Source organism: Amblyraja radiata, chromosome 6, assembly GCF_010909765.2.
Source record: "Amblyraja radiata isolate CabotCenter1 chromosome 6, sAmbRad1.1.pri, whole genome shotgun sequence".
In the NCBI taxonomy this organism is placed as follows: domain Eukaryota; kingdom Metazoa; phylum Chordata; class Chondrichthyes; order Rajiformes; family Rajidae; genus Amblyraja; species Amblyraja radiata.
The window spans coordinates 24,063,375-24,085,138 of record NC_045961.1 but is presented as its reverse complement, the minus strand read 5'-3'; the positions used below and the strand labels follow the sequence as shown (position 1 = coordinate 24,085,138).

At 40.1% G+C, this 21,764-nt stretch overlaps 1 protein-coding gene across 2 annotated transcripts in view; it reads left to right on the top strand.

The window, feature by feature from the left end:
• diaph3 (diaphanous related formin 3) overlaps window positions 1-21,764 on the top strand; it is a 474,403-nt gene that overhangs the window by 258,209 nt on the left and 194,430 nt on the right. For both annotated transcript variants that reach the window (XM_033022314.1, XM_033022313.1), the window contains one exon: window positions 15,810-16,049. In XM_033022314.1, the coding sequence (XP_032878205.1) occupies window positions 15,810-16,049 (240 nt within the window). The remainder of the gene's footprint in view (window positions 1-15,809; window positions 16,050-21,764) is intronic.

Genomic DNA, 21,764 nt, shown 5'->3' with positions numbered 1-21,764 from the left:
GAAATACGGTATTTAAAAACATAAAGCACCAAGAAATGCACTTACCACATTATCGGTACACGAACTCCATTCTTCTCTCTTTGTTTCCTAAGATACACTTAAAATAATGACAATCCAGGTAGACTTCCGGTGGCACTATGGAGTAGGAGAGACTCGCGCCAACTAGCTCCGGGAAAAAAACGCTAAAAACGGGGAGAAAGACAGGTCCTACCTGCTGAAAACGGCACAGATTGTTTTGCAGTAAGTTCGTGACGTCATCAGGCGCGCGACACCGGCAGAATGTCGACACAACATACTCTCCCTCCCAAGGCGAGAAAAACCGGCAGGGCTAAAGAGATAGGCCCAACTGAAGCCTCGGCCTCAGTTTTAACAGCATCCCAAGAAGATATCTCAAAGAAGAAAAAGACTGAAATCGAAGAATTAAAACATTTTCTTGCACAGGAAATCTCTAATTTATCTAATTCCAATAATTTATTAATGGAAGAACAAAAAAATCTTAAACAGAACTTCAAGGAAGAGCTGAAATCTTTTTAAAATGAAATAAAGAACAAATTAAAGAAGAGGTTACAGCTACTGTACACGAAGTTCTGGAAGACTGGAAATTAAATGTAGAAGAAAATCTTGACTCAAAATGTTGAAGAAGTAAATGATAAACTGAATTCGATGGAATCTAGAATTGATTCTAAGTTGGAACCTATCCTCCAGACATTAAATCAACACCAAGAGATTGTAAAGGAACTAGAGGAAATCGCTGAGACAAGCACCGAAACTACAAAAAAACTTATCGCCGAGAACAAACGTCTATCAAAGTTATTGCATCAAATAACCGAAAAATGTACTGACTTGGAGGGACGACAGAGGCGCCAGAATTTAAGAATCGTGGGCGTCCAGGAAGACAGAGAGGGGAGTCGTGACCCCCGTGAATTTGCTGCAGAGCTACTGAAAAAAGTCTTGAACCTGGATCAAGCACCATTACTTGCCCGAGCACACAGAGTATCGAGACGTTGCCCAAGGGAGGGCGCCCCTCCAAGACAACTGATAGTAAAGGTGCAATATGACTATGTTTTGGATGATATGATGAAGAAAATTGTCCAAAGCAGAAATCTCGTATTTGAAGGAGATAAGATTAGTATATTTAGAGATTATCCTATGGAAGTTGCCAAGAAGAGAGCGTTGTTTACAGAAACAAGAAGAATACTGAAGAACATAGAAGATTTGAGATACGGACTGTTATACCCCGCAACATTAAGAGTTACCTACAAGAAGAAGGAACACTTCTTCATCAAGCACACAGAAGCACTTGAATTCGCCAAGAGTATCGAGGATAAGACCGAAGATTGAATAATATTCAACACTCAACACTTACCTGGATATTGTTATCCCGCAGAGAAGATATGGAACTCTACACTCTAAACTATTATATTTAAGAGCTGCCCAAAATCTGCATCAAGAATTGGGCAAATATCTTGCTACTGATATATAATATTTACATTTTAGTACTAATTTCTAACAACTATTAATAATCAAGAATACTAATTAATACTAATTATTGCTAACTGGATCAACTAAGAATTAACTAAAAGTATGAAATATAAGTAAAGTGTGATCCAGGTATTTTATAATTAAAAATGTATAGTGGTTCTCTTTCTGATATTTTTGATTCTGAGTATTCTTTGACAAATGTTTATGTTATACGAGACTAACATTTCAATTTGAGACTAATAATTATATCTTCTTCTTCTTATCGAGTCCACACACAAGATTAGAAGTTGTTCAGCCAGAGCTGAACACACTTCTCGGCATCTGCACAATGGTGTCTGTCTTGCACTTCTTGTGCGTCTTGTGCGTGGTGGTGGAAAGATTGGTTGAACAAATGCAAACGTTGTCGAGAGACATTGTTCACCAAACATGGAGTTTATTACATTGAAATGTCGACCCTTCTACCTGCCGCGGGAGTTCACAGCTGTTGTTATTCTGGCTGTTTATATTCCACCAAGTGCCAACATCAAGCTAGCACTGAACACCCTGCTAGCATTAATCAACAAATTACAGAATGCGCATCCTGATGGGATTTTCATCGTGGCTGGAGATTTCAACCAGGCTAATCTAAAAACTGTCCTCCCTAAATTCCACCAGCATGAGGAAGTAACAACCCGGGTGGATAAAGGGGAACCGGTGGATGTGGTATACTTGGACTTCCAAAAGGCTTTTGACAAGGTGCCACATAAGAGACTATTGCTAAAAATAAAAAATTATGGGATTGGAAGTAATATATTAGCATGGGTAGAGGATTGGCTAACAAATAGGAAGCAGAGAGTGGGGATAAATGGTTCATACTCGGGATGGCAACCGGTAACTAGCGGGGTTCCGCAAGGGTCGGTGCTGGGACCCCAGTTGTTCACAATTTATATAAATGATTTGGAGGAGGGAACCAAGTGTAATATATCAAAATTTGCGGACGATACAAAAATGGGAGGAAAAGTAGGGAATGAGGAGGATAGGAAGAGTCTGCAAAAGGATATAGATAAGCTAGGTGAGTGGGCAACAACTTGGCAGATGAAATTTAATACTAATAAATGTGAAGTCATTCACTTTGGGAAAAAAAATGATAGGGCAAGTTATTTTCTAAATGAGGAGGAGCTGCGTTGTAATGCAACGCAAAGGGATCTAGGGGTATTAGTACATGAATCACTAAAAGTTAGTATGCAGGTGCAGCAAGCAATCAGGAAGGCCAATGGAGTTTTGGCCTTTATTGCTAGGGGGATTGAGTATAAAAACACGGAGGTCTTGCTGCAGCTGTACACAGTATTAGTGAGACCACATTTGGAATACTGTGTACAGTTCTGGGGTCCATACTTAAGAAAGGATGTACTAGCCCTGGAGGCAGTGCAGCGAAGGTTTACAAGATTAATTCCTGCAATGAGGGGATTGACATATGAGGAAAGGTTAAGTAGGCTGGAACTCTACTCTTTGGAGTTTAGAAGAATGAGAGGCGATCTCATTGAAACATATAAGATCGTGAGGGGCCTTGATCGGGTGGATGCACCGAGGATGTTCCCAATGATCGGGGAAACTAGAACTAGAGGACATAGTTGCAGAATAAGGGGGGGCTCTTTTAAAACTGAGATGAGGAAGAACTTCTTCACCCAGAGGGTGGTTAATTTATGGAATTCACTGCCCCAGGGAGCAGTGGAAGCAGAAACTTTAAATATATTTAAGACTAAAATAGATGTTTTTTTAGCTGCCAAGGGGATAAGGGGCTACGGGGAGAGGGCAGGGATATGGACCTAGGTATGGTTAGTATAGTAAGACCTGAGTGATCTCCTGGACAAGTGTCGATCGCCTGGATTGGGGTCGGAGAGGAATTTCCCGGATTTTTTTCCCGAATTGGACCTGGGTTTTTATCCGGTTTTTTGCCTCCCCCAGGAGATCACGAGGTTCTTGGGGTGGAGAGGGGTGATAGCGGGATAAAGGGGAGGGTAGTGTCTTGTGTTCTGTGTCTTGTGTCTACTGTTTGTGGGTAAGTGTGTCTGTTTAGTGTTCAGCCATGAGCGAATGGCGGTGCGGGCTCGACGGACCTGGTGGTCTACTCTCGCACCTACTTTCTATGTTTCTATGTTTCTATGTCACGTGTCCGACGAGAGGTCAAAATACACTGGATCACGTGTACAGCAACATTAGGGATGGATACAAAGCCTCCTCTCTCCCTCACCTCGGCCAGTGACCATCTATCACTCTTTCTCACCCCGGCATACAGACCTCTCATTATGAGAACCAAGCCCAGTGTGAGAAGTATAAAGACTTGGCCCAAGGGCGCTGCCGCCCAACTTCAGGACTGTTTTGAGCGCACCGAGTGGGACTTGTTTGCAAACCAGGACATACATGAATATACATCCACAGTCATGTTCTATATACAGAACTGTATTGACAACGTCACTGACAACAGGGAGGTCAGGTGCTACCCAAACAATAAACCATGGATGACCAGGGATGTCAGGAACCAGCTGAGAGAACGGAACTCAGCCTTTAGATCTGGCAGTGATGAATTGTACAGCACTGCCAGATCTAAACTAAAGAGAGCCATTAAGGAGGCAAAGACAGCCTATGGAAGAAGGATAGAGGGGTATTTCAATGAGAGGGACCCTCGGCGTGTCTGGCAGGGCATTCAGCAACTCACGAACTATAAGGGCAAGGGGGGGCCGATCATCTGCAGCAGTAACTACTCGCTAGCTGAGGAGCTCAACCATTTTTTCGCCCGGGTTGAGCTGAATGAGGCGGAGCCTGCGCCTGCAGCCGCACCCAGCACTGACAACCCGCCACTCGCTGTGAGTACGGAGGACGTCAGAGGAGCACTCCGCAGGGTCAACCCCAGGAAGGCTGCTGGACCAGATGGCATCCCAGGGAGAGTATTGCGGGACTGTGCAGACCAGTTAGCGGAGGTTTTTAGCAAAATCTTTAACCTCTCTCTGTTAACGTGCACTGTCCCTAAATGCTTTAAGACTGCTACCATCGTGCCTGTACCCAAAACAACATTCATTAAGAGCTTGAATGACTACAGACCTGTTGCTCTCACTTCGACCGTGATGAAATGTTTTGAACGGCTGGTCCTGGCCCACATTAAGTCCTCACTCCCACCCACCCTGGATCAGCATCAATTTGCGTATAGAGCAAATAGATCAACGGAAGATGCCATCAACACAGCTCTACATTCTGCACTGACACATCTGGAGCGTCCTGGCTCATATGTGAGGATGTTATTTGTAGACTTTAGTTCTGCATTTAATACGATCATCCCCAGCAGAATGGTGGACAAACTGTCTGATCTGGGTATTAATGCAATAACATGCGAATGGATTAGGGACTTTCTAACAGATCGCCCACAGACTGTCAGGATGGGGTCCAGTTACTCCCCGGTCCTGACGCTCAGCACAGGAGCGCCACAAGGTTGTGTGCTGAGTCCCATTTTGTACACAATATACACTTATGATTGTATACCAACACACAGTACAAATAGGATCATTAAGTTTGCGGACGACACGACTGTGATGGGACTGATAGGCAACAACGACGAGTCTGCCTACAGGGATGAAGTCCAAAAACTGACTGTCTGGTGTACCAAAAACAACCTGGTACTCAATCCATCGAAGACGAAAGAGCTGGTCGTTGACTTCAGGAGGAAGAGGAGAGAGGAACCTGCTCCTCTATACATCAAAGGAGACGTGGTGGAGAGAGTCACTGGCTTTAAGTTCCTGGGAATAAACATCTCCCAGGAACTTAAGTGGCAAATGAACACCGTCACTCTCGTGAAGAAGTCACATCAGCGGCTGTATTTCCTGAGGTCTCTGCGGAGAGCAAACGTCTCACAGCCGCTGCTGTTGTCCTTCTACCGATGCGCCGTGGAGAGTATCCTCTCCTATGGAATCCTGGTGTGGTTTGCTAGCTGTACTGTGGCTGAGAGGAGGGCGTTGCAGGGAATTATAAAAACTGCGCAGAACATTACAAACGCCCAACTGCCCTCCTTGGATGACATATATAGGGCCCGATGCTTGCGCCGGGCCACAAATATCAAGCAGGACACATCCCACCCTGCCAACCACCTTTTTACTCTGCTACCCTCTGGGAGGCGATTCAGGACTCTGAAGGCTCGCACTGGTAGACTAAAGAATAGTTTCTACCCATGTGCGATAAAAGAGCTAAATTCCAACAGAGAATGCTGGGGAAGCAAAATGTAATTCTATGAAATGCCGCCAAATTCTTTTAAATTCTTTTAAATTCTTTTAAAACACCTATTTATTTTACTAATAAGTGTACATATGTGTCAATGGTTGTCGTGTTTGTATTGTTTTTAACCGGAGGAGATGTAATGGAATTTCGTTGCACAGTATTGTGCAATGACAATAAACGTATTCAGTCATTCAGTCAGTCATTGAAACAGGGCCGCGACGTGAACGCTCTTTCCTTGACCCCATAATTATATCATTAATGGAATATAACCATTATTTCCTTCCCCCCCCATAAATTGCTTGCACTGAATTTGAAACTTTTCTTTTAAGGAAAGTACGGAGCTAGTAATTTTTTTTTTTACCAAAAGCTATGGAAGTCCTTAGATGCTTAGCCACATTAGGGTGGCTATCACTAACTGCACTAATCTTAGCTGTAGTTTTTTTCTTTTTCAACCTTTTACACATTACTAATACAATTTTTTATTACCTCTTCTATCTTATAATATATTATATTTTGTATTTGGAGTGGAATTACATATTTTATTTAGGGAGATATGTTCGGATGGAAAACAGACGAGACTTAAAACTCATCTACCTGATGTTCGAGTATAAGGTAGGGTTGAGGGTGCTGAGCCATCTGCTCTAACCACTCTAATCACAAGATGCAAGACGGAAATAGGAAAATTGGGGGTGAAGGAATTAAATTCTGTAGTTGGAATGTTAAGGGAATTAATGAACCTATTAAGAGAGGCAAAGTGTTAGCTCATTTAAAATCATTGAAAACAGATATAATATTTCTCCAGGAGACACACCTGAAAAAGGAAGCACAACATAGATTGAAAGCAAAATGGATTGCTAAAGCGTACCACTCCTCATTCTCACATAAATCTAGAGGGGTTGCAATATTAATTCGTAAAGGTATACCCTTTAAACATATATCAACGATAGAAGATATTGAAGGCAGATATATTGTAATAATAGGGGAGTTATACTCAAAAAAGGTGACTCCTTAATGTGTATGGACCAAATTTTGATAGCCCCCTGTTTTTTAAGAGAATACTTAACAATATCCTGGAATGTACACAACAACACTTAATAATTGGTGGAGACTTAAATTGTACATTGGATGCTTATTTGGATAGATCATCAACTCAAAGAAAACTAAAATCTCAATCAAGTGAATTTCTAAACTCATATATTAATACTACCAACATTAAGGATGTTTGGAGAATTGAAAACCCATCGGGTCGAGAATATTCATTTTACTCACCAGTACATAAAACCTACTCAAGGATAGATTATTTTTTAGTAGACTCAAAACTTATCCCATTTACCTATAACTCGCAATATAATATCATAATCTCAGACCATGCCCCATTAACATTTATGATTAAACTAAACGGAATGGTAGAGACACAGCCACAATGGAGACTTAATCCCCAAATCTTAAAAGAAAAGGTATGTAATGAATACCTCGTAAAACAGATTAATATGTTTTTTGAGGCTAATGATAGCCCTGAAATCTCTGCTTCCCTTCTTTGGGAAACATTTAAAGCATTTGTGCGAGGAGCATTAATCTCTTCTCAATCATTTCTTAACAAAGAGAATAGGGCCAAACAACAGAAATTGGAAATGGAAATAAGGCAATTAGACAGAAAATGCAGCAGCACCATCCATGATAAAACACAATAAAATTGCAGTACTGAAATATAAATTGAACAAGATATACTCAGACCAAGTTATAAAACTTTATCAACATACAAAACAATTAAATTTTGAATTTGGTAATAAACCACAAAAACTATTAGCGCGACAACTTAGTAAACTGGACGGGGAAAAAACAATTTACAAAATTAGAACAGACAAGGGAGAAACACTAACACTGCCTAAAGATATTAATGATAGATGTTTACAATACTATCAAAAATTGTACTCATCTAAAATGACAGAACAATCAGCAGGAATGGAAACATTTCTACAGAAATGTAAGCTTGTGGGTTTAGATCAGAAAGAGAGAGAATCACTAGGTGCTGAAATTACGATAAAAGATATCGAAGAGTCAATTAAATCTTTAAAAAATGGAAAGGCTGCAGGTCCTGATGGTCTAAGTTCTGAATTTTATAAAAAAAATTATGACCTGGTTTCTCCACGCCTACAGACACTACAAATATGCTTACACTCAACAGAAACTCCCAGAAACTCTAAATGAATCTACAATCATACTCATACCAAAAACGGATAAGGATCTTGAAGACCCAGGTTCATATAGAGCTAAAGCCCTTTTAAATACTGATCAGAAAATACTAACTAAAATTCTATCTCATAGATTGAGCTTAGTGATTAACAAATTAATACACCCCGACCAAACAGGTTTTATTCCAAAACGTTATTCATTTTATAATCTGAGAAGACTATTCAATATTATATACTCCAATAGAATTCCTAATGCAGATCTATCAATTATTTCATTAGATGCTGAAAAAGCATTTGACCAGGTTGAATGGCCATATTTATTTTCGGTGATGGAAAAATTTCAATTGGGAGAGAAGTACTGTACATGGGTTAAATTGTTATACTCTAATCCAACAGCTAGAATATTAACAAACCAAATGTTATCAACTAAATTTAACCTCTCTAGAGGTTGTAGACAAGGATGTTCACTATTCCCACTATTATTTGCTCTTGCAATCGAACCCTTAGCAGAAAGCGTTAAACCCATACAGGAATATACGGATATAACACTAGAGAAACAAGGAATAAAATTTCCTTATATGCAGATGATGTACTAATATATATTACAAAGTTAGAAACTAGTATTCCAAATCTATTAAATTTAATAACTCAATTTGGTCAGTTCTCAGGATATAGAATTAATTGGAATAAAAGTGAAATCATGCCAATAACAAAACTCAATCTACATATATTACAACAATCCCCTTTTAAAATAGTTAAAGATAAATTTAAATACTTAGGAATCTATGTAACTAAGACATATACCTCTTTATTTAAACTAAATTTTCCACCCTTACTGAATAAACTACACAAGAATATTCAATACTGGAAAACACTTCCCATTTCAATGCTTGGTAGAATGAATGCTATAAAAATGATCTTCTTACCGCAACTACTGTACCTATTTCAATTAATCCCGATATATATCCCAAAAACTTTTTTCAAAAAAGTCGACTCCATTGTTACAAGTTTTATCTGGGATTATAAGAATTATAGAATAAGTAAAAAACATTTATGTAAGTCAAAGATAAATGGAGGTTTGGCTTTGCCAAATTTCTTGTTTTATTTTTGGGCAGTCCATATTAAAAACATGAATTTCTGGCTGTAAGAACTGGATCAACAACCAGATTGGTTAAGGGTGGAAAAGGAAGACTGTTTACCTTTTGAAATTGGACCAATCATATTTGCTACCACAAAACTGCACAAAAAAACCTATAAGGGAACCCCATAATACATAGTGGAATACGAATTTGGAAACAATTAAAAAAGTTTTAAAATTGAATAATATACCACTATGCCTTCCCATTGTAAATACTCCCTTATTCAAACCATCCTTTTTGGATAAGGGTTTCACACAATGGAAAAATTATGGAATTAAAAAGATTGGACATCTTTATGGGAAAGGCACTTTTCTTTCATTTCAGGAGCAACAGAATCATGGACTGCACTCAAATAATTTCCTCAGATATCTACAAATTAGAGATTATGTTAAATCTAACACACAAGTCTACAGGACTAGGGAACCAGAAATCCTTGATGAATGTTTGAACAAGCATCCTAACACTGAAAAATTAATAGCTTATATTTATAACACCCTCCTAAACAATGAGGTACCACCGACGGAACCATATAGACACACATGGGAAAATGAATTAGGTCATCCTATAACGAAAGATTTGTGGGAAGAAAGTTTACAACATATACATCAATGTTCGTTAAATGCCAGACATGCTTTAATACAATTTAAAGTCTTACATAGATTACACTACTCTAAAATAAAACTAAATAGAATCTTCCCACAAATCTCTCCTATTTGTGATAAATGTCTACATCTAGATGCTAATTTAACACATACGTTTGCAAATTGTATAAAAATTAAACATTTCTGGACTGATATTTTTGAAATAATTTCAGAAGTTATTAATACAAAACTGGATCCAAACTCAAAATTAATAATACTTGGAATATCAGAGCAAAGTTTAACACTCACAACAAGCCAAAGAAATTTCCTCGACTACAGTATAATAACCGGGAAAAAATTAATATTAAAATTTTGGAAAGGCCCTACGACCCCCACAATTAAAATGTGGATTGTGGAAATGTCGGAGACCCTATATCTAGAAAGAATTAGACTTGTCTTAATGGACAAACAAGAACTTTTCGATAAAATATGGGCTCCATTCATTAATTACCTGACGGGATAGATTGGCCCGGCACGAAAACCCAACTGAAACTTGAACTCAGGATTAGATGAAAAGTCATACTTTATAATCTACGAACCTATCTCCAATGACGTATTATGTAATCCATTCCACCTTTTTTGTTTTTTTTTATATTTGTAACTTTTCTCTCTTTCTCTCTTTTTCTATATTAAAAAAACCCACTAGAAGTAGAAGTAATCGACAATTGAAAATTTTAATAATGTATGACTGATGTATATGAAAAGTTTTTTTACTATAATATGCAACTATACTTTATAATATGTCTACTTCTAATCAAAAATATAAAAAAAAAAAAAAAAAAAAGAATAATAATGACAATCCATATTTGAAAACCCCGCCAAGAAACTAGTGCTGCGCATGCGCAGTAGGCTGCTGTGCCTGCGCAGTGCTATAAAGGCAGAATTTCAGCTGCCTTCAGCCCCGCTTGAAATTGACGGCTTGAAGCAGCGTTGACGACACGTGGGCTGCTCAGACCTTCAAGGGTTACAAGTGCTGCGGATGAAAGGCACAGAGAATTATGCCTACCTAAGAGATCGATCTCTTAGATAGGCATAATTCTCCCATGCCTTTACTATTTATATTTAGTAATCACCATGTTATAATTTTAGTCAGGGTAGGCAGTGCTTACCCTGACGGCACGTGCCTGGCAAGTACCATCAATGTCATTCTATGATCCTAAAAAAAAATTACAATTGTGGCCAATTTGTAATGTCTTTGCAAAGGCCATTTTTATACATTTTGGTTTCACCATGTAGAAATTACAGCAGTGTTTATACATAGTCCACCCATTTCAGGGCACTGTAATGTTTGGGGCACAGCAACGTCATGTAAATGAAAGTAGCCATGTTTAGTATTTTGTTGCATATCCTTTGCATGCAATGACTGGTTGAAGTGTGCGATTCATGGACATCACCAGTTGCTGGGTGTCTTCTTTGGTGATGCTCTGCCAGGCCTGTATTGCAGCCATCCCCAGCTTATGCTTGTTTTGGGGGCTAATTCCCTTCAGTTTTATCTTCAGCATATAAAAGGCAGTTCAGATCGGGTGATTGACTTAGCCAAGAAACTTTTTTTATCTTTGAAAAACTCCTTTCTTGCTGTAGCAGTATGTTTGGGATCATTGTCTTGTTGTAGAATGAACCGCTGGCCAATGAGTTTTGAGGCATTTGTTTGAACTTGAAAAGATAGGATGTGTCTATACTCTTCAGAATTCATTATGCTACTACCATCAGCAGTTGTATCATCAATGAAGGTAAGTGAGCTAGTACCTTCAGCAGCCATACACGCACAGGCCATAACACCCCCACCACCATATTTCACAGATGAGGTGGTATGCTTTGGATCTTGGGCAGTTCCTTCTTTCCGCCATACTTTGCTCTTGCCATCACTCTGATATAAGTTAATCTTCATCTCATCTGTCGACAAGACCTTTTTCCAGAACTGTAGTTGCTCTTTTAAGTACTTCTTGGCAAACTGTAGTCTGGCCATCCAATTTGTGCAGCTAACTAGTGGTTTGCATCTTGCAGTGTAGCCTCTATTTCTGTTCATGAAGTCTTCTGCGGACAGTGGTCATTGACAAATCCACGCTTGAAGAGTGTTTCTGATCTGTCGGACAGGCGTTTGGGGATTTTCCTTTATTATTGAGAGATTTCTTCTGTCAGCAGCTGTGGAGGTCTTCTTTGGCCTGCCAGTCCCTTTGCGTTTAGTAAGCTTACCAATGCTCTCTTTCTTCTTAATGATGTTCCAAACAGTTGATTTTGGCTGATGTCTTTAACTGTTTTATTCTTGTTTCTCATAATTGCTTATTTGACTTTCATTGGCACAACTTTGGTCCTCATGTTGATAAACAGCAATAAAAGTTTCCAAAGGTGATGGAAAGACTGAAGGGAAGACTAGGTGCGGAGAGCTCTCTACCTGCATGAAGGAGGCAATTAAACACACCTGAGAAATTACAAACGCCTGTGAAGCTATGTGTCCCAAACACAGCTGTAATTTCTACATGGTGAAACCAAAATGTTTAAAAATACCCTTTAATAAAATCTGACAATGTGCAATTTAACCACATGTGATTTTTTCTATTACAAATCTCAAATTGTGGAGTACAGAGACAAATAAATAAATGATGGGTCTTTGTTCCAAACATTATGGAGGGCACTGTACTATACGTGAGCACAATCAAGCCATCACAAGTCCAATATACAGTGCAAAGAGAAAAAACATGTAACAATATACTGTTACAGGGTTAAAGCATTACTGTTACAGAGGATGTGCAGATAAAGCAAAAGTATGAGGTTTGGTATGAGATAGGTTGGGGAGATAGGGTTGCACCTCAACTTATGGGAGTAACGTTGAGTAGTCTGATAACACCAGGGTAGAAGCTGTTCTGAAAGCTGTTCAAGCTTTTGAACCTTCTGCCTCAAGGGAGAAGAGAGAATGAGTGAAGAGGTAATGATATGTGATTATGTTGGCTGCTTTCCCGAGGCGGCAAGATTTGTAGATGGAGTCGATGGTAAGCAGGCTGGTTTGTCTGATGGACTGGACTACCTCCACAACTCTGCAATTTCTTGTAGTCTTGGCAGAGATGTTCCCAACCCATGATACACATCAAATAGGACGTCTTTTGTAGTGTATCTGTAGAAGTTCTCATTTTAGATTTCCTTAGACTTTGGTCCAGGGTAAAGTGGTGCCATCTGTAAAATTGGAAGTAGTGTTAGAGCAGAAGTTTGGCCGCATAGTCGAGGGCATATAAGGAGTATAGTAAAGAGCTATGAACGCATCCTTGCTGGGAACAAGTGTTGTGAATTATCGTGAAGGATGTTTTGTTGCCTATGTTTTGTGGTCTATGGATCTGGAATTCGAGGATCCAGTTGCAGATTGGGTGCTGAATCATAGGCCTAGGAGTTTGAAGATGAGCTTGGTTGGTATTATGTTGTTGAAGGCAGAGCTATGGTCAATAAATAAGAGTCTGAAAGAGGTATCCTTGCATCCAGATGTTCCGGTGATGAGATGTAGACCCAGGGAGATGGCATCCGTCGTGTACCTGTTTTGACGATGGGTGAATTGCAAACGATCAAGACTTTATGGGATGCTGCAATTAATGTGTTCAATGACCAGCCCCTTGAAGCACTTCATAATGGTGGGTGTCAGGGTCACTGGACAAGAGTCATTAAAGCACGCTACCTTGTTTTTCTTTAGCACGGGATGAAAAAGAGGTGGAAATCTCAAAATGGATATGGAGAGGTTAAAGATATTTGTGAATATTCCTTCCAGCTTGTCTGCGCAGGTCCTGAGGATGTGGCTGGCGATTCCATCTGGGCCAGTTGCTAGGAATGGACCTCATGGTTCATTAGTGGTTTCCATTTGGGAAACACTAATATTGTCTGACACGTTGAACAGTTCTTGTTCCAAATGTACACTGGCACTATCCCTCCACTCTTTCTCCACTATAATGATGACTGCATTGGGGCTGCCTCCTGTACCCGTGCATAACTCATTGATTTCATCAACTTTACCACTAATTCCCACCCTGCCCTCAAATTCACTTGGATTATCTCTGACACCTTTATTCCATTTCTTGATCTCTCTAGCTGCATCGATTGACGTCTACTGTGAACCCGCTGACTTCCATGCTTATTTGAACTATACTTCCTCCGACCCTGCCTCTTACAAGGACACCATCTCTACTCTCAATTTGTCCATCTCTGTCGCATCTGCTCCCAAGGTGTGGGTTTCCCTCTAGGACATCCGAGATCTCCTCTTTCTTTAGTAAATGTGGTTTCACCCCTGTTGTTGTGCGTGGCTCCCTCACTTGTCTCCACTGTGTCCCGCAGTTCTACTCTCGCACCCTATCCCTCCAGACGGAACATGGATAGAGTTTCCCTGATCCTTACCTATCATCTCACCAGCTTCCGCATCCAATATATTATCCTCTGATATTGCAGCCATCTTCACTGTGATCTCACCACCAGGCACATCTTCCCATCTCCACCTCTCATTGCAGCAGTACATGACTCTCCTAACATTCCATTCTTTGAAATTTATTGTTTGCTTATTTTTTTTATCGTTGATTGACCAGTGAGGAGATGGTGTCTCTATACAATTACTCCATACTTGCTGAAGTCAAGTGTTTAATTGTCATATGTACCAAAATGGAACAACTAAATTCTTACTTGCAGCAGCATAACAGGTCTGTAAACACAGTACTTAAGAGCTAACATACTAAACTAACAACAAAGTTATTGAATAAATAAAATATTAGTGCAAAACAAAATAAAAGACCAAATTCCCTAGTGCAACCAGGACAGTTCGTAATTTAGTTGGTGTCCGTAGTGTTCACTAACCTGACTGTTGTTGGGAAGAAGTTGTTCCGGAACCTGCAGGTCATGGTTTTCACACTCACATGCCTTCTTCCTTATGGCAGGAGTGAAATGAGAGTGTGGCCAGGGAGTGTGGGTACTTGATGATGCTGGTTGCCTTTTCAGAAGTTTGCGTTAACTGTGACCTTTACCTCTGCAGGTAGAGGTGAGTGGCTGGAACTTTACTTGCTGAAAGTAGCAGATCGTTTTCACGGGTCGAAGATTTTCTAAGTACTTCTCAGAAAGCTGGAAGTAGCGTCACAGTTTCTGGACGACTCTTGGGGAAAGGCGTTCTTAATTCAAGTCCTTTTCCTTTTTCACAGTCATCTGGCAAGCTCTCTTTGGCTTTTGCCCCTCTCTTCCAGCTCATGTTAAGTTGGAAACTCTGCAGGCCAACTGCTAAGGTGTCAAATGGATCAATCAAAAGAGCTTGGTTGCTTACCCAAACTCATTCAATGAGTTTTGTATGTAGTCTTCTGCTCTTTGAACAAACTACATTGAGCTTTAGCTTTACAGACAACTTGTAGGCGAATTATAAGCCTTTAACGGGAAGTACAATGCGTGATATCCAAGTGTCCTTATTAGCCATAGCTTGAAAGAAAATGTGATTAATGTGGGAGAAAACAACAAGGGCTCAGACTCGACATTGAATAAGACTGGTATAGTATGACTGATAATGAACCCATGATTGCCCTTTAATAACAGAGTTAAAGGAAATTAAACTTACGTACTCGTTTTGCCTAGCTGTTTCTGCATATTTAATTGTTTGAGTTATTTTACCATGACTCCCCAGCTTTTATGCTCAAACTTTCCTTGATTAGAAATAATTACTCTTTTTTGTATTTTTATATTAGTAATGTCCTGTTTAATTACATCCAGTCAATAAACGCCTTTCATGTCTGGCTAAGCAATTTTTCTTTGCAACCCAGTAGGTTTACCACATCACCTTTTTTGATTGCTTTGTTACTCTGGGTCATAAGCACATATTACTTTTGTATGGTTTCGTACATCGGCTGATGAATTGATCTGTGGTAGAATTATGTATTTTATTGCTAAAACACTAGTTAGTGTAAAATAAGTCAGTGTTGCTTGCAACCACCAATTACATTTCAATTGCTTCCCCCAAATGTTTTTATTCTTTTATCCACTTTTCTCATATTTAAAATATATATATCTTCTACAGCTTGCTAACGCTAACAAAACAACTCTGATTCGATTCAATTATACTAATAATAATAGCTATATCACTAAGGATGTAAACTTATTTTCCCTCTGATCAGGTGAGCAGCATCAAGAAACTGCGTCCACGGCTGAATGCTATTCTATTCAAGCTTCAGTTTGAAGAGCAAGTGACTAACATCAAACCTGACATTATGGCTGTCAGTACTGCATGTGAGGAGATAAAGAAGAGCAAGAACTTTGGCAAGCTGCTGGAGTTGGTGTTGCTGATTGGAAATTACATGAATGCTGGGTCTCGAAATGCTCAAACATATGGCTTCAGCATCACCTTCTTGTGCAAAGTGAGTCTATATATCAAAGTTTTGATCTGAACTAAACTAAATACATCTATGTTTTTGCATTAGGGAGATGTTATCAGGTCAGTGAGATAAAGGAATGGCACAGTGGCGCTGAAGGTAACATTGCTGCCTCACGTCCGGTCCTGTCTGTGTGTACTGTGCATGTACTCCCCAAGGTGCTCTGGTTTTAATGCACATCACAAAGAAATACTGACAGCTAATTGCTACCATAAAATTACCTCCAATGTATGGGTAGTAGAAGACATGTGTTAGTGGGAGGTGGTTGCAGGTTAGGGGGAAGTGGGGTGGATAGCAACATAAAAGAGAATAAATTGCAGGAATATAAACGGGATTATAGGACGGTGATTGTTCTGAGGCAGGCAAAAACTCAATGGCCGAAGTGTCTCTTATATTGTGAAACATGAAAAAAACTATAATATTTTGTAAGGTAACCTATTCTGGCCTGTCTAAATTCCTTTTGAAAGTATTTTAACAAATAGGCATAATTATAAAAATGTTTAAGACTCAATCAGGCCATAACATACCATATATAATTAGTTGGATTTCTACATGCACGTTTCTCTCATAATTGATACTGGAAATCCAAATTGATATGGTGTGTAAGGTAACAGGGCACTTACAATCTCAATGAACGTTACACATTGTACTTAACCAATTGGGATACAAATTTGAAGAACTGAGAATAAGAGTGAATTCATGATAGAGGGTGCTTCAGAAAAGAGAATGGAAGACTGGATTAAGGGAGAGGAAAAGAAGACAAAGGAAATATTAAAATAAAATGTAAAATTGACTTTTTTTAACACATCCTCCTGTACCCTGTGGAAGGAAATTCCCTCAGTGAACTGGAAGGGTTACTCACCTATCGTTGACTGTTACTGTGCCATTAAAAAGGTACAAATATGACTAATTACTGGATTTAACTTTCTGAGAGAATTTAGTGCATGTTCCTGTATCTTGAATTGCATGAGGTTAAATATGAGATGACCTTTTTCTTGAAGCAGGCAGCAGAATAATATAAATATTTCACAACTTGTAGTAATTCATAATTCATGTGATATTTCTCCATGCCATAAGTTTCTAGGGCAGTTTATTCCTTAAAACTATTTTGAGGCAATGTGTTTTTTGCAATTTTAACATTACTAAGGAAAGATCATCTCCACGTATGTTTTTCTCTGCTCAGTACATCTGTTTTATTTCAGATTTCCAACATTGCAGTGTTCTTGTTTTCTTCAGTTTTTACACATCATCCCAGTGGTGGGACATCACTTCATGAGGGTTGGGTTGATGGTGACATAAAAAAGAATAGGTTGCAGGAATATAAATGAGATCATGGGACTGTGATTGCTGCGAGAGCAGGCAAAGACTCAATGAGCTGAATGGCCTCCTATATTGTGAAACATGAAAACAACTTTAATATTTTGTAAAGTATCCTATTCTGTGCTGCACTGCCTCAGGCCAGTGTCCTAGGCCCAACCATCTTTAACTGCTTAGTTAATAACCTTTCTTCCATTCCAAGGTCAGAGATGGGGATATTGACTGATGAATGCACAGCGTTCAATTTCATTCACGTCTTTGGTGAGTCAAGCAGCCAATGCCAGCATGTAACGTGACCTAAACAACGTTCAGGCATTGGCTGATAAATAGCAAGTAAAATTCATCAGGATTATTTAGTGGCAGCACAGAATTGGAAACTTTGCAATATATTATAGTTAATATGCCAGGCAATGACCATCTCCGAAAAGAGAGAGTCCAAGCATCTATCTTTGGCATTCAATGGCATTTCCATTGCTGAGTTTCCTGTCTAAAGAAGGGTCTCCACCTGAAATGTCACCGATTCCTTCTCTCTAGAGATGCTGCCTTTCCTGCTGAGTTGTGCCAGTATTTTGAATCTATCATCAATATCCTTGGGTTCACCACTGACCCATAAAAATCGCTGTCATAGGAAGAACAAACAAATTCCATACAGACAGCACCGATAGTCAGGATTGAACCTGGGTTTCTGATGCTGTAAGGCAGCAACTCTATTGCTAAGCCACTGTGCCACCCCCTCAACAGGTCCTTTGGCCCACCGAGTCCACACCAACCAGCGATCATCCCCATACACCAGCAGTATTCTACACACTTGGGACAATTTACAATTTTTTCAGGTGCTCCTCCTCTAACTTCATCTGCTGCATCCGGTGTCCCCAATATGTCCACACCTGACCACATCTCCCTGATGTGGCCTTGGCATGACCAAGCGTAGACTCAACAACCGTTTCGCAGAACATTTGCACTCGATCTGCCAAAGCCTACGGGATCTCCTCATTGCTAACCATTTTAATTCTCTTCCCATTCCATACTGACCTTGCTGTCCAGGGCCTCCTCCATTGCCAGAGTGAGGCCACATGTCAACTGAAGAAACAGCATTTCATATTCTGCTTGGGTGGCTTATAACCCAATGCAATGAACAATGAATTCTCTAGTTTTAGGCAACTACAAATCCCCTTCCCCTTCATTTCCCCATCCCTTGCTGCCCGCCCCAACTGGACCCACTTTTTTCTCCCCTCACCCTCTCTTTCCACCTGCATTCCTTCCTCTCGCTTCACAATTTTTAACTCTTCCATCCTTTTGTTTCACAACTTCTGTCTTTTCATCTCTGCCCTTTGTCCAATCATTTGCCTATCAATCACCCCCCCCGCCACCTGTATCCACTGGATAACTAAGCAGTCAGGCAGCATCACTGGAGAACATGGACAGGCGACGGTTCAAGTTGGGACCGAAGAAGGGTCCCGGCCCGAAACATCACCTGCTGAGTTACTCCAGCATTTTGTACCTCTCTTTGGTATAAATCAGCATCTGTCGTTCCTTTTTATTCCACCGTTTACCTGCCAGGCTTTGTCCTCCCCTTCTCTCTTCCCGCTGCCAGTGCTTGCCTGGCCAAGTTACTCCTACACTTTGTGTCTTTTTTTATGTCCCTGCACCTCTCGGTCTCTCAGTTCTACAGCACACTGCAGTTTTATATTTTACTATTTAAGACCTATCCACTATTCCTTGGCCTATTCACTCAGCTCGCAATTGAGCCTAAATTAATCCCTGTTCGTGTTTGGTGTCTCATTTGGGTCATCGTCAGCACATAAAAGCTATATTCAACGATGTGTTTCTCTGGGCAATGCATTTGTTGGTTTTGGGTTCTGAAAAATTGCAGGTGTTTGTAGTCAGGCTGGAGAGTTGGTTAATAATATCTTGAGTTCCTAGGTCAGGATGTTGTGAAACTGCTAATGTGTGCTCATTTGCTTGCAACTCACTGAACAGACCAGAAACATTAGCCAGAATGTTCAACTTTGGCTGCAAGTTGTTTGTTTTAAGAAGTATTTTTCCCTTAAATTCTGGTCAAATTTATTTGCATATCATCTAGCACAAAATCTGACACAAACCAGCTCATTGCAGCAATTAGCATTTGTAATGCAATATTTAAATAAAACTTTACAAACTGGGTTTAATGTTAGACAATAGACAATAGGTGCAGGAGTAGGCCATTTGGCCCTTCGAGCCAGCACCGCCATTCAATGTGATCATGGCTGATCATCCCCAATCAGTACCCCGTTCCTGCCTTCTCCCCATATCCCCTGACTCCGCTATTTTTAAGAGCCCTATCTAGCTCTCTCTTGAAAGCATCCAGAGAACCTGCCTCCACCGCCCTCTGAGGCAGAGAATTCCACAGATTCACCACTCTCTGTGATAAAAAGTGTTTCCTCGTCTCCGTTCTAAATGACTTACTCCTTATTCTTAAACTGTGGCCCCTGGTTCTGGACTCCCCCAAATTCAGGAACATGTTTCCTGCCTCTAGCGTGTCCAAGCACTTAACAATCTTATATGTTTCAATGAGATATCCTCTCATCCTTCTAAACTCCAGAGTGTACAAGCCCAGCTGCTCCATTCTCGCAGCATATGACAGTCTCGCCATCCCGGGAATTAACCTTGTAAACCTACGCTGCACTCCCTCAATAGCAAGAATGTCCTTCTTCAAATTAGGGGACCAAAACTGCACACAGTACTCCAGGTGTGGTCTCACTAGGGCTCTGTACAACTGCAGAAGGACCTCTATGCTCCTATATTCGATTCCTCTTGTTATAAATGCCAACATGCCATTCGCTTTCTTCACTGCCTGCAGTACAAGCATGCATACTTTCATAGACTGATGTACAAGGACCCCCAGATCCCGTTGTACTTCCCCTTTTCCCAACTTGACGCCATTTAGATAGTAAGTTGAAATTGTGTTCATGGCCGGTTGATGGTCTGCGTAGATTCAGTGGGTCAAACAGCCTGTTTCCCTGCTGTATAACTCTTTTTACCATGTCATCCTCATTCGCATGCAAATCCTTAATATAAGTAACAAATAACACTTGATCCAACACCGATCCTTATGGTTCACCTCTTGTTACAGGCCTCCACCGTCCTATCTTTCCTACCTTCAAGCCAATTTTGTATACAAATGGCTAACTTCCCATGGATCCCATGTGATATAACCTTCCAGACCAACCTGCCAGCGGTACCTTGTTAATGACCTCACTAAAATCCATGTCGATAATATCTACTGCCCTCCCTCGTCAAACTTCTTGGTCATTTAAAAAAAACTCAGCCAAATTGCTGAGGGGTGATTCCCCACACACAAAGCCAGGCTTGTTATCGCAAATCAATCCTTGCCTTTGCAAATATATAGGAAGGAACTAGAGATGGTGGTTTAAACCGAAGATAGAAACAAAATGCTGGAATAACTCAGTGGGACAGGCAGCATCTCTGGATAGAAGGAATGGATGACGTTTTGGGTCGAGACCCTTCTTCATTCTGAAGGTGGGCCAGTTGATCTAGAAGGTTAGATCACATGGGATCCATGGGAAGTTTCGACCCGAAACGTCACCCATTCCTTCTATCCAGAGATGCTGCTTGTGCACTGAGTTACTCCAGCATTTTGCTTCTATGTTGCCTTTGCAAACACATGTAGATCCTATCTGTCAGAATCCCCTCCAATATCTTACCCACCACTGATGTATGGCTGACTGGTCTGTTGTTCCCAAGCGTTTCCATTCAGCTTATCTTAAATCGAGCCAAAACATACAGTAAGCCACTCTCCAGTTTTTCTGTACCTCACCCACGGCTATTAATGATACAACTTTCTCTGCCAGTGGCCCTGCAGTCTCTTCCCTAGCTTTCCATAATGCCTTATGATACACTTGATAAAAAATCCTCCAAAATGATCCACCTTAATACGTTGTATGACCTCAAACACTTCCTCTTCTGTAATGTGGTCACTTCAAGGCATCACTATTAATTTCACTGTATAATTTCTATTTCAGTTTCCATTTTTCTTTACATATGGTGCCTTGAGATTAATGTAACTTCCTAAAATGTGCAACATTCTATTCCAAGGAATATTTCATGGCATGCTATTCTATCCACATTCAAAAAATGGAGTGAACGCTTTCTTGTTAAGTGACAATGCTGACATTACAGGCCATCCTTTTCATTTCTCAGACAACAATTTGCTAATGAATTGAAAGCCCCAAAATAATAACTTTTATGTGATTACTTTTAAAAAGTTAGATTTAATTCATTATTTTATTTAGAACAAAGAGCTGAATTAACTGATCACTCAATTAGTCACCTGTCCCAGAGTACTCCACATCCACCTGTCTATTGCAAATGATGACTGCTGAG